This window comes from Chionomys nivalis, chromosome 12, assembly GCF_950005125.1.
Source record: "Chionomys nivalis chromosome 12, mChiNiv1.1, whole genome shotgun sequence".
NCBI classification, from domain to species: Eukaryota; Metazoa; Chordata; class Mammalia; order Rodentia; family Cricetidae; genus Chionomys; species Chionomys nivalis.
This window is the reverse complement of record NC_080097.1, coordinates 57,103,209-57,117,387: the sequence shown is the minus strand read 5'-3', so window position 1 is coordinate 57,117,387 and position 14,179 is coordinate 57,103,209. Positions and strand designations below refer to the sequence as shown.

The following is a 14,179-nucleotide window of genomic DNA, read 5'->3' as shown; positions in this document are numbered from 1 at the left end:
TTTTTACATTTATGGTATTGCTCTAAGTATTTTCTGCAGTGTTGACTGGGCTGTTATGCATTGTTTTGGTTTGTGCTTTTGCTGAAGTGTTTTTATTTCTCTATTGAATTGAAAAGATCAATTACCAACTGTAGCAATCTTTGTTGATAGTTATTTAGTCTCAGGCTTTAAATTATATCATGGCATACTTTCTTGGCTTCTAGAGTGATCTAGTCTTTTCTGACATTTCTGATGCGAATGTGGAATGGTGCTTTTCCTTTGTAATTCTTTGTAATTTTGAGATTTTGTTTGTTTGTTTGTTTGTTTTGAGATAGGGTTTATCTGTGTAGACCCAACTGTCCTGAAACTCACTCAGTAGGCCAGACAGGCCAAAATTTGGTGGTTTACCTGTTTCTGCTTCCAGAGTGTAGGAATTAAAGGCAAACACTACCACAGTTTTGTTTTTGTTGTTGTTGGTTTTTGTTTGATTTGGTTTGGTTTTTTAAGACATGGTTTCTCTGTGTAGAACCAGCTATACTAGAACTCAATCTGTAGCCCAGTCTGGCCTCAAAGTCAGAGATCTGCCTGTTTCTGTCTTAAGTACTGATATTAAAGGCATGCACAGCCCAATTTTCCTTATGCTTCCTAATTATTTCCTTACTTGTTAAGGGGTAGTTCTTCTTTGGTCATGTCTGTTTAAGATAAATTCTCTTTAGTTTGGATCTCCACTTTTTAAAAATACAATCTTCTGATTTGACACAGCTATCCCCATTCCCACTCCCTACTCTCCTCTGTCCCATGCTTACTCTCACCCCACTCCCCATCCACTCCACAGACAGGGTAAGGTTTCCCATTGGGAATCAAGAAATCTGACTCATCACTTCGAGGCAGGACCAAGGTGTCTGCCCCATATCTAGGCTGAGCAAGGGAATCCTTCCAAAGAGAATGTGCTTCAAGGTGCCAGTTCAAGCACTAGGGATTTAGGTCCCACTTCCAGTGGCCCCACAGACTGCCCAAACCTCACAACTATCCCCACATTCAGTGGGTCTAGTATGGTCCTATGCAGATTCCCCTGCTATTAGTCCAGAGTCAGTGAGCTCTCACTAGCTCAGGTTAACTGTTTTTGTAGGTATCATCATTGTGGTCTTGCATCCACTTGCATGCAAATTTCAAGATTTCATTGTTTTTTACTGCTGAGTAGTACTCCATTGTGCAAATATACCACATTTTCTTTAATTTTTCTTCAGTTGAGGGGTACCTAGGTTGTTTCCAAGTTCTGGATGTTATGAAGAATGCTGCTATGAACACAGTTGAGCAAATGTCCTTGTGGTATGACTGTATCAGTGTCTGTGCGACTGTGTTGTATTTAGGAAGTGTACATCCTTTGGGTATATGCCAAAGATGGCATTACTTGGTCTTAAGGTAGGTTGATTCCTAATTTTCTGAGAAACTGCCACACTGATTTCCAAAGTGGCTGTAAAACTTGCACTCCCACCAGCAATGGAGGAGTGTTCCCATTACTCTACATCCTCTCCGCATAAGCAATCATTGGTGATTTTGATTTTAGCCATTCTGACTGGTTTAAGATGATATCTCAGTCATTTTGATTTGCCTTTCTCTGATTGCTAAGGATGTTGAGCAATTCTTTAAGATTCTTTTGGCCATTTGCAATTTTTCTTTTGAGAATTCTCTGTTTAGATCTGTCTCCATTTTTTGATGGATTGTTTGATAATTTGATGTTAGAGTTTCTTGAGTTCTTTATGAATTTTGGAGATCAGTCCTCTGTCTCATGTGGGGTTATTGAAGATCTTTTTTTTCCATTCTGTAGGCTTAGTGAATATGTCCTTTACCTTACAGAAGTTGTTGTAACCAAGTTAATTGTTGGTCTCAGTGTCTGTGCTACTGGTGTTATATTTAGGAAGTAGTCCCATGTGCCAATGCATTCAAGGCTACTTCCTACTTTCTCTTCAACAAGGTTCAGTGTGGCTACATTTATGTTGAGGTTTTTGATCCATTTGGACTTATGTTTTATGCATGCAGATAGATATGGATCTATTTGCATTCTTCTACATATTCGTATCCAGTTTGTTCGTGATGCTTTCTTTTTTTCATTGTATAATTTTAGATTCTTTGTCAAAAATCAGGTGTTCATAGGTGTATGGATTAATATCAGTATCTTTGATTGGAGTCCATTGGTCCACCTCTTTGTTTTTATGCCAATACCAAGTTGTTTTTATTACTGTAGCTCTATAATAGAGCTTGATGTCAGGGATGGTGATGTATCAAGAAGTTCCTTTATTATGCAGGATTGTTTTGACTATTCTGGGGTTTTTGCTTGTTTGTTTTTCCAAATGAAGTTAAGTATTGTTTTCTGAGGTCTATGAAGAATTGTGTTGGGATTTTGAAGGGTTTGCACTGAATCTCTAGATTTCTTTCTGTAGAATTGTCACTTTTGCTATGTTGATCCTGCCTATTCAAGGGTGTGGGAGATCTTTCCATTTTCTGATATTTTCCTCATTTTTTTCTTCAAAGACATAAAGTTCTTGTTGTATAGCTCTTTTGCTTCTTTTGTTAGTGTTACCCCAAGATATTTTATATTATCTGTGAGTATTTTGAAGGGTGGTGTCTCTCTGATTTCTTTCTCAGCTTCTTTATCATTTGTATATAGGAGGGCTACTGATTTTTTTTTTTGAGTTCATGTCTGAATCTGCCACATTATTGAAGGTGTTTATCAGTTGTAGAATTTTCGGAGTCATTTAAGTATAATATCATATCATCTGCAAATAGTGAAAATTTGACTTCTTCCTTTCCAATTTGTATCCTTTTGATCCCCTTTTGTTGTCTTATTGCCCTAGCTAGAACTGTGAGTACTATGCCAAATATATATGGAGAGAGTGGACAGCCTTGTCTTGTTCCTGATTTTAGTAGAACTGCTTTGATTTTTCTCTCCATATAATTTGATGTTGGCTTTTGGCTTCCAGTATATTGCTTTTATTATGTTTAGAAACATTCCTTGTATCCTTGATCTCTCCAACACCTGTATCATGAAGGCATACTGGTTTTGATTGAATGCTTCTCAAGCATCAATGAGATGATCTTGTGTTTTTTACTTTCAGTTTATTTATATGGTGGATTGCATAGATATATTTTCATATGTTAAACCATGCATCTCTGGAATGAAGGTCTATTTAAATTGTTTATCTGTTCTTAATTTAATTCTGGTATATGTTACCTATCCAGAGAATTGTCCATTTCTTTTAAATTATCCAATTTAGTGAAGTATAGGTTTTTGACCTGATGATTCTCTGAGTTTCCTCTGTGTTTGTTGTTATGTTCCTCTTTTCATTTCTGATTTTGTTAATTTGCATATTTCCTCTCTGCCTTTTAGCTAGTTTGTATAAGGTTTTGCCTATCTTGTTGATTTTCTCAAAGAACCAACCCTTTGTCTCATTGATTCTTTATATTGCTTTCTTTGTTTCTATTTTATTGAAGTCAGCCCTCAATTTGATTATTTCCTGGTATCTACTCTTCCTGGGTGAGTTTACTTCTTTTTGTTCTAGAGCTTTTAGAAGTGCTGTTAAGTCACCTGTTTGAGATTTTTTCCAGGTTCTTTATGTAGGCACTTATTGCTATGAACTTTTCTCTTAGCACCACTTTCAAAGTGCCCCATAAGTTTGGGATGGCTGTGCAATCATTTTCATTGAATGTTAAGAAGTCCTTAAATTCTTTCTTTATTTCTTTTTGACTCACGGGTGATTCAGTTGAGCATTGTTCAATTTCCATGAGTTTGTAGGCTTTCTGCAATTAGTATTGTTGTAGAATTCTAACTTTAAGCTACTGTGATATGATAAGACACAGGGTTTACTGTATCTGTTGAGGTTTGCTTTGTGAACAAGTACAGTACATATTTAATTTTAAAAAAGGTTCCATGAGATGTTGAGAAGAAGATATATTATTCTGTGTTTGAGTGAAATGTGTTGTAAATATTTAAGTCCACTTGAGTCATGATATTTGCTAGTTCTCTTATTTTTCTGCTAAGTTTATGTCTTGGGAAAGTGGGGTGTTGAAATATCCTACTATTTGTGTATAGTGTTTGATTTGTAATTTAAGCTTTGTAATGTTTCTTTTACATATGTGGGTACTCTTGTATTTGGGACATAGATTTTCAGAATTGAGACTTCATCTTGATGTATTTTTCCTGTGATAGGTATGAAGTGTCCTTCTCAATCTCTTTTGATTGATTTTAGTATGAAGACTATTTTGTTAGTTATTAGGAAAACCACACCTGCTTGTTTCTTAGGGACATTTGTTTGGAATATTTTTTACCAATCCCTTTTTCCTTTCCTTTTCTTTATTTTAGTATTAATTATTTTATTGCTTTATAAATAATACCATTCAAAATTTCCACCTCCTCCCCTCCTCCCATTTCCCTCCCACTTCCCCATTCCCCCTACTCCCTCCCCCTCCAGTCCTAAGAGAGGGCAGGGTAAGGGGAGAGGAGGAAAGAGAAGGGAGAAGGGGAGGATTGGGGAGAGCTTGGGGGGTAGGATGGTGGAGATGAAGGAAGGGCAGATATGGGAGCAGGGAAGAAGATATCTTTATTAAGGGAGCCATTTTAGGGTTAGCAAGAGACTTGGCTCTAGAGGGGTTCCCAGGTATCCCAGGTGCTAGGTCCTTGGGCAGTAGAGGAGAGGGTGCCTGAGCTGGCCTTATCCCATAGCCACACTGATGAATATCTTACATATCACCTTAGAACCTTCATCTGGCGATGGATGGAGATAGAGACAGAAGGAACCAATCAGAGCCCAGGGCAAGAATTCAGAGCCAGGAACTGAATCAGAGACCAGGGAAAAATGCATTAGGACTGTTAAATTTTCTCTCTGTGGCTCCCATGCAGACGATACAGGCAGAGACTTCAATGCTGGCTACAGCTGTTAGTAACTGGTGTAAGCAGCATGTTACAGCTCTGTTGCTTGACTAGTTCTTTGTGGAGAAAGTCTTATCTCATCTCTGTTTCTTTAGTGCTTTCTCTTAAAAAACTTACTGTGCTTTTAGGTTTTACCTTAGCTGTTTTCATGAAAACTAGAAACCAACATCTAATCTGACAACTTCTCCAGAAGTTTTGTAGTCTCAATGTGAACAATCTGGAAATAGGGACTAGAACATTAATTCAGTAGTTAAAAGCATTTGCAGCTCCATCACAGTACTCAGATTCAGTTCCTAACACTCACATGGCAACTCATATTCTTCAGTAATCCCAATTACAGAAAATATAATGCCCTCCTCTGTTGTGATAAGACCACTAGTAAGTTCCTGGTTGCTTACCCCCAAAATAATTACATAGAAACTATATTAATTAGATCACTGTTTGGCCTATTAGCTCTAACTTCTTTTTGGCTAGCATTTACTTCTTAATTTAACCCATTTTCATCATTTTATATTTTACCATGAGGCTTGTGGCCTACTGGCAAGGTTTCAGTGTGTCTGTCTCTGGTGATGGTTCCATGGCTTCTCTCTGACTCCACCCCATTTCTTCCAGCATTCAGTTTAGTTTTTCCTGCCTTGCTAAGTTTTGCCCTGCTATAGGTCTAAAACAGTTTCTTTATTCATTAATGGTAATCACAGCATAGAGAGGGGAATCCCACATCACCTCCCCTTTCTGTTTAAATAAAATAGGGAGGTTTTAACTTTAACATAGTGAATTACATAACACAGTTATCAAGCAAGAATTAGTTACAATATTTATATGTATTTTACCTTTTATCATAAGTAAGGAAAACTATACTATTACTATCTATTCTTCAACTCCATCAGTGACCCCAGAAGAATATAATGTTACTTAAGAAAACAGGAAGTGCATTGTAAGCTACTTCCAGAACTCTAGAATTTACAGAGACATTTTGCTTCCTGGACAGTCACCCAAAGTTCTTCTGTATTGTTGGGGCATCCATCTTCAGCCTATGGGACCATAGCATCCAGCAGACATTTTCATGAAGCAGGAAAATTCAAAGATACTTTGTCAGTCACTTTCTTCTGTGTCCTATAGAATGTCTTTCAGACTGTTTCAGGAAACAGGAGCCCTGAAGGACCATCTCACCCTTAGGCAAGTTCAGCAGTCATTTCTCAGTGGGTCCTGCATGTCCAGTTCATACAGCATAGCATCAAGAAGTTCAGGCAAGAGCAGTTTCTTTCCCAGATGGCTAACCTACTTTGTAAGGATCCTCTTTGATGCCCATCTTTCTCTTGAAGTAGATTCACACTGCCAGAAGCAGGTGTGTCTCATTGTCATGATAAGTCCTAAATTTTTAAGCATTTTAAATGCCATGTTCTGTAGTCTTTGAAAGGTTTGAAGAATGCTTATCCATCTGAAAGACATCTCTGTACATCTAGAAAACCTAACTAACATGGCTAAAACCTTGACTATTATAGATGATTATCTATTAAGCTATATTTCTTAATTATACATTGCATTTTTTGAATGAACTGCACAAACAAAATGCCTTAATCAAGAGGAGAAATATACATATAACAAAACTGACCTTAATAGACCAAGATCCATACCAAGGCAAATCTCTATAGCTTTAAATGTAAACAAACATTTACAAACAACATTTTGTTTGTAATATGGAAATATAGGCTTAGTTCTCTCCAAACTCCTTCCTGCTGTTTATTGGGTGAAGTAATTTTTGAGGGGTGTTCAAGGTGACCCATCAGACCACATTAGTCTGGAAGGATTTCACAGGTTCTCATCCTCTGTGGAAATAAATGCAGAACCTCTTTTCCAAAGCAAAAAATCCATAGACCCAAATTTGGAAGTCAAGATACCTTTAAAGTATATACGATGGCTCAGTGGTTAAGAGCACTGACTGCTCTTCCAAAGGTCTTGAGTTCAATGCCCAGCAACCACATGGTGGTTCACAACCATCTGTAATGAGGTCTGGTGCCCTCTTCTGGCCTGCAGGCATACACACAGACAGAATATTGTATACATAATAAATAAATAAATATTTTAAAAAGTATATACGTTGGTAACTTAGCACCTTCACAGTCAAAAAATTCTAAGAAAACATAATAACTTAAATAATCCAGATTCTCTGTGAATTTTCCATCTTTATGTGGCTTGTTTTTATACTATTACTTTTTAGTATTTATTTTTTATCTTTATTCCTTAAATATATGACACTCTGTACTCTGCCTCTTTAAAGACTGTTTTTTTAAATAAACCATTTCCTTCTTTTTATAACTCTTTATATTCTTTTTCTTTTTCTCCCAAGCTCACATACATTTTTGTAAACATATTGTGTCTTGTTTAGAGGTTTTTTATGTCTGAATCTGTCCTATTGTATATCTGAAATTCTTTTCTGACCAGGCTGGCTTCTTAAAATGCTAGGTGCTTCTTGTTAACTTAAGTAGCATCACTGCTAGGGGAAATATGGCCCTGCCTGCTTGCTTTGCCCAGTCTAGCATGGCGGAGCTGTTTCCTGCCTCTGAGAGCCATGTACATTACCCCATTTTTAGACACACAGTGGGTCTATGTTGCCATTAAGTAAGTTGTAGCACTCTGCTCACAGAACCCATTTAAATGCTCCATAGCCAGATCTCTCAAAAGAGTCAGAGTTTGAAAGCCACATTTTCAAAGCAGCATGGTGTACCAGCATGCCTTTTTTTTCTGTAGCATTTTTCCCCTGCTACCACTGAGTCAGGAAACCCTCTGTTAAAGGAGCCATGCCTCTGATTGCTTTTAGGAAACAGAGCCTACCCAAGAAAATGTTGACACCAAACCATGCTTAACTCTGTTCTTTTGTGTTTAGAATTCCTTTTCAAGCTTTCTCATATTTTACGCAGATTTAGTTGACCTGGCTGGGGTTGGGTGACAATTTGTTGTAATAAGGCCTCTAGTTAGCTCCCAGATGCTTAGCCCCAAAATAATAACACAGAAACTGCATTACTTAAACCACTGTTTGGCCTATTAGCTCTAACTTCTTATTGGCTAGCTTTTACATCTTAATTTAACCCATTTTCATTATTTTATAATTTAGCATGAGGCTCATGGCCTACTGGCAAGGTTTCAGCATATCTGTTTCCAGCGGTGGCTCCATGGTTTCTCTCTGACACCACTGCCTTTCTTCCAGCATTCAGTTTAGTTTTTCCCACCTAGCTAAGTTCTGCCCTGCTATATGTCCAAAGAAGTTACTTTACTTATTAATGGTAATCACAGCATACAGAGGGGAACAACATCACTCCTCTGGCTTCCATGGGCAACAGTCATGTACACAGTACACACACATACATGCAGGAAAAAGAATTACACACAGATCATGAAATAAAAATAAATTTTTGAAAATATATCTGGAAACACATTTCATGGAATTTTGTTTCCCGTGTTGTTCTGCTTGTAGGATGGATATGGAAAAAGAAACTGTGAAAAAGTTGAAAAAAAATGTATGATATTTTATATATATACCTCAGCAGATCCAGGCCCAGGCACACATGATTTCAGTGAGGTTTCAGCTCAATTTACCATTACCTCTCTACTCCTCACTTCTAGAGCTTTCCTTCATCTTGGGTCAAGTCTGAGTATAAAATGTTGGAAAATACCTTGACTTCTTCTGAATTTCTCTCGAACAAGACAGATTGAGGAGATGAGGGAAGTTTTTCTTTCTAGATTCCAACTAGATTATGAGCCTCACTGTATTTTCTAAAGTATCAATACAATCAGGTGCTGCCTTCACGCAACTGTCCTTCTCTACTGTGGTCTAGCTGACCTTCAGTATCTCAGACTCAGTACCAGATGCAAAGACAATGATATGGAGGGACTCTCCAGGAACCACCATAAGTTACCTGGGTGAACTCCTCATAATGTATCTCTTACTACTTCACTGACAATGGCTCTGCTTCTCTAAGTTTCACAAGGAAATTTTGTTCTTTGTTCTTCCAGATGCCTAGGCTGAGGTATGTGCTGTTACAAACGTCAAGGAAATTAATACTTTAAATCATTCTGGTGCAAGATTGCCAAGTAAAGATAAATGCTACACGTGGTCTCTGTGGTTTTTTTAAAGCTAAATTCTTTCAAGACAAAATATTAAAAGAAAGCACTCACCAAGACTGTTACTAAATTGCATAATATGAGGTTTTACTTAGAAACGCACTTCTGAGCAGACCACAGACGAAGGAGTCATGGTTTGGACATTCTGGCCTGGGTGTGCAGATGTTCTTCTCATCAGGGCTCCCTGAGAGATGTTATGCTCAAGGAACTCCAGTTTTTGTTCAGCTTGTGCTATCTTTTCAAACACTGTGAGTCTGTTCCCAGAGTGCACAGAAATACTTCCCTGAATCTTCCACCTGCGAGGCTGAAATGACAAGGCTGATGGACTTGGCTGATCTCTGGAAGGTGACAGAGTAGCGGTTGCTCTTCTCAGTCCGAGTAGAATAAGACATTTGGCTGAGAAGAAAAATCATTTCTCCACTAAAATGCTGCTTGTACCAAAAAAGATAGTATAAGCTCCGACTTGTCTCATATGAACAGTCTATGGTGACTTCTTGTCCCTCCTGCGTGCTTACGGCTGATTGGAGCTGAGTCACTTCCTGGCCCAAACTGGATCCTGCAGAACAATTGAAAGAAAGAAAAAAGTTTATTCTGTGAGTGTTTGAACAAAACACTGTTGAAATTTGGTGCCTCGAGACACAAGACAACCCTAACTGAAAATATATGTTGCTTGTTTTTTCTTAGTTCCTGTTCCCCATCATGTCAATGTGAACTGCCATATTCCTGGGGCAATGCTTCCTGCTTAATGTACTTGACTATATGTGAAACATACATACCAGAGAAGGCCAAGGCCACCAACACAGAGAGCAGGCTGTGGAGAGGCATGGGGTGCATGTCTGTGTGTTTCCTTGTCCTTAGATCAGTGTTAAGTGTCTCAGTGTGTGAAACTGAATATCTGCTGGCTCCTTTTCCTTCATCACCTCAAGCAGGAAATGGGGTTTTGTATAATCATAGGCCACAAGTTCCTTGTACAGAGAGAAAAAAAAATGTAGCTCACCACAGACTTTTACTTGCTTCTTGTCTTTCTTGGTAGTTAAAAGAGGCAGTACTTAAAAGGAAGAATGGGAAAATCTGCCCCTGCTAAGGGTGATTCTGCTTTTCACTCATGGTTGTTAGTCAGTGGGAATATTTGGGTGACCCAAAGTCAGATTCATGATGAGCTATGAACAATATGTATAAAATACTTAAAGATGATTGTTATATGTTTACTTCTCTACATCTATTGTCTAATGAAGCTTAATTAAAATAAACAATGATGAGTCCATGTATTTCCTGTGACATACTGGCATCTGAAAGAATCTTCCTCCTTTACTGAGTGCTAGGGTACCTATAAATTCACCGATTAACAGAGCTACTTTCAAATCACATGATGAAGGGCAGTCCATCAGAATCCCAGAGGATCCCCATTTGCTCATGTTCTGTGAAACTGTAACAGGAATAAAATAATGGTATTCAGAGACTGAGGAGATGCTCATGTGACAATTCCTACTGTGGATCATGAGGACCTATGTGTTGATCTCCAGACACATAAGAATTCAGTGAATGTGGGTGCAGCTGAAGTCATAGCTCTGGGAAACAGAGATTGGGAATCTGGGGTTTTCCTAGTCAGTCAGTCTAATTCAATTGGTGAGCTTCAGTTTCAGTGAGAACCACTACCATATAAATATGAAAATAGAGAAATAAATAAACAAATACATGAATGAATGAATGTGGAGAGCAATAGAGGAAGATATTCAATGTTGATCACTGGATTATATGCACACAGAAGGAGAGAGAGAGAGATGAGAGAGAGAAATAGAGAGAGGGGGAGAGAAAGAGAGAAACAGAGACACATAAAAGTATCACTAATTTGAAAATACACTTTTACAAAGCCTGATTAACTGTAAAAGTCTAACATCATGGTTTATTCAGAAGATGTCCTGTTTTCTCCACACAAAGAACTCTACTTATTACAAGTCCTAGAAGCTTCTATACCATGCCCTGAAGTATTCAGTTTCACTTGTTAAATTCTGTGTATTTTTAAATGTACAAGATGGGATAATGATAGTATTGCTAGGCCTCTCCTTGACTCAAGCCTATTACATGTACATAACACATATAACCAGAAAGCACGTAGGACCTTGCTAATGCCTCATAAATTGTTGGTTGAACTTTTGTGTACTGTTGTAATACCAATTAGACTGTACCTCTTAATCTTTCATTTGCTCTCTTTATCCCAATGGAAGAAATGAACCAAAGGCATCAAAAGAGAAAAGTACAAACAAGGTCTCTGAAATAGTCCCATGTTCCTACAAGTCCACAAGAGTATACAGTGAAAGCACAGCTGAAAGATCAATAGACTAACTCATGGGAGTATAGTCTAGTGAGGAACGCGATTTGCAGAGCTTCAGGAACACCTGTCTTTTGAATAGTCTCTATCCTTTCTGTTAAAACCTTGTGAAGCCATAGCGTTCTCTTTTTCCACAGTGGGATTCATCCTGAAATATCTCAGCAGTGTATTTCTCATTTACTGAGCATGTCTTTCTTCTGTACTGGCACTGGATGACCTTTTTCCACACTGTGGGACCCTGGTGTGAAAGTATTCACTCAGTCAAAGAAACCACTGTCCTCATAGTCAGATCTACATGAAGCTACCCACCCCCTTGCATGCACACACACTCTTATCCTTAATGCAGGATATCCAACAAGGGAAGGAGGTTTGTGAATAGACCACATAAGAACCTCAAGAGGTAGCCGTTGAGAAGGAGAGATAGCATGTCTGCCCTTACTGGAAAACAGGTCTGGGTGGCTTTGAACTCTCAGGAGAGTGTAACATAATGGTTTTTGCTCTACCCTAACATAATATTAATATTCTATATTTACCTTCACCCTGGTTTCAATTGTCACAGGATCTTAATCTAGGAAATTTACTGTTTGTGCCTTTACTTCTAGAGGTACAGGAAAAATTGCTTGGACCACTAAACCAGGTCCAGAGAAAGAAGTTCAATCAGGCAGGCACCCTGCTGCTTAGCCAGGGGTTGGTAATGGCAGTTTCCAAAGAAATTCCCTTAGCAAGGAATTTAATTCAGTTAGCAAGATGCCAAAACAAATCAAACACCATAGCTTTCCTCCACTGGCTTATGCTGGTTGTCATGGTTACCACAATGCTGTGTTCCCAGCTGCCAGGGAAAGAAGGGGGAGTGCTCAGAACATGCAACAGCGCTGCTGCATTTTTCTCCCCTCTTTTCTACATTTACTACAAACTTCTAGCTTAACTAGTCACTAGAAATGTAGTTAGAACACTAAAGGCCCCTGTTTTCCTCTTCTTAGAATTCTGCTCTGATTTAAAGTCCCATCCTTAATTAATCCTCCCAGTATTGGCTGGGGAACTTCATAACCACGCCCTCTTAGAGACAGTAGTAAGCTATTAGATGCCTGCTTTTTCAGACTTACTGATTTTTGTGGCTCTGTGTAATACTTGTTTGGTATCATTGTTAGTGCATATGGAATTGGCAATTGTATCTATATGTGTATATAAACTGAAAGGCTTGTGGGGAATGGAAACTTTTTTGAAGTACAAGGAGAAAACATAAATAAGAAACATATTTGAGTTGATTTGTTCACCCTCAAACAATTTTAGTCAGTTTTTGCAAGCTATAAGCATTCTGTTCTGAACCCTGAGGGGTTGTTGAGGCTAGAGTTTAGAGGCCCCCAATGCCAGGTCTTACTATGAGTTTAAACAACCAGTCAACATGTACATAGAGGAGAAGTTTCTAGTATCTGAGATACATACCTCTGCCCATCTCACTGCTGAGGGCTGACAGTCAACACATGTCCTGGACTGCTGCAGTCTCTGTGGCTAAGCAGTCGACCATGGGAGTCACAGCCTGAGGAGCTCAGGATGGCAGGGCTTTGCCCTGCTCTAGTTCTCCACAGAGCAGCTGGATGCTCTCCATGCTGCACAACTCTCCTTGTGATATAATTGACAAACAATAATTCCTAGTGAAGATAAAGGTTCAAGTTGGTGGAGAAATGGCTCAGTAGTGGAAAGCACTTTCTGCTAATCATAAAGATGGATGTTCAGAACCCACTTAACAGGCTGAGTGCCCCATAAAGTCTGCAACTTCAGGTTTTGAGTGATTGGATGACATCTTCTGGCCTTCACATGCACACAGGTGTGTGTACTCATGTATACACACTCTACTATTCCAAAAATAACCCCAAACATTTAATTAGGGGATTTCTTACAGTTTCAGAGGTTTAGTCCATTGTTGTTGGAACATCACTGTCTAAGTTTGGGTTTATGCCACTTTGAAGAGTCACCAGGACCACGGCAACTCTTATAAGAAAACCTTTAATTGGAATTGCTCACTTGCAGTTTTAAAGGTTCAGTCCATTATCATCATGGGGAACATCAAGATGTAGACATGGTGCTGGCTGCATCTTGATCAGAAGGCAAGCGGAAAATGATCCATGACTCTGGGAGAACCTTGAGTTTTGAAGTCACCCACACAGTGATACACTTCTTCCAAAACAAGGCCAAACCTGCTTCAACAAAAAGACACTACCCAATAGTGCCACTCACTTTGGGGGGACATTTTCTTCCAAACTACTAAAGAATGATGCATGGTAAACAATATCTTGGATAACTATATTAAAAAAAAAAACTCTAGGAAACAAGACAGAGGGACTTTTACCTCAAGTGTGCTGTGCCCCCTGGATTGATCTTGGACATGATTTCATGTCTCCTATGCTAAACATTTACGTTCAATTTATACATGTTTACTCTTGTTAGCTGTCAGACCATAGATATAGAACCCAGTGTGGTCAGTGTACTCTGTATCTCAATATGGTCTTCTACCTCACTTTTGTGATTTTCTAGATATAATATTTAGTACATCCCAGGCAATATGTTTAAGTTGTTCTGTTCTGAAAAAGTTCAAGGAAAGAGCATCTCTGCTAACATTTAGTATAAATAAACTAGGGTTTATTTATGTTTTTCCAATTATGTGTTTTTGTGTTGCTATTTTTTTGTATCATTGCTGTCTTTGTTATATTCACGAATAAAAATCACTGAAACTGAAGTAAGTTTGTCTACAGCATTAGACTGTTGCTGGCCTCATTCTTTCAGGTCCTTAGATCCCTTGTCTATCAGATAAACCCCACAGGTCAGTG

The 14,179-nt window shown here is 38.5% G+C and overlaps 1 gene segment (V, D, J or C); it reads right to left on the bottom strand.

The window, feature by feature from the left end:
* Window positions 1-9,264: 9,264 nt before the first annotated feature.
* Window positions 9,265-9,850, bottom strand: LOC130884670 (T cell receptor delta variable 1-like). The segment is given in 2 exon segments: window positions 9,265-9,581; window positions 9,802-9,850. Coding segments are annotated over 2 exon segments (366 nt in total).
* Window positions 9,851-14,179: the final 4,329 nt, after the last annotated feature.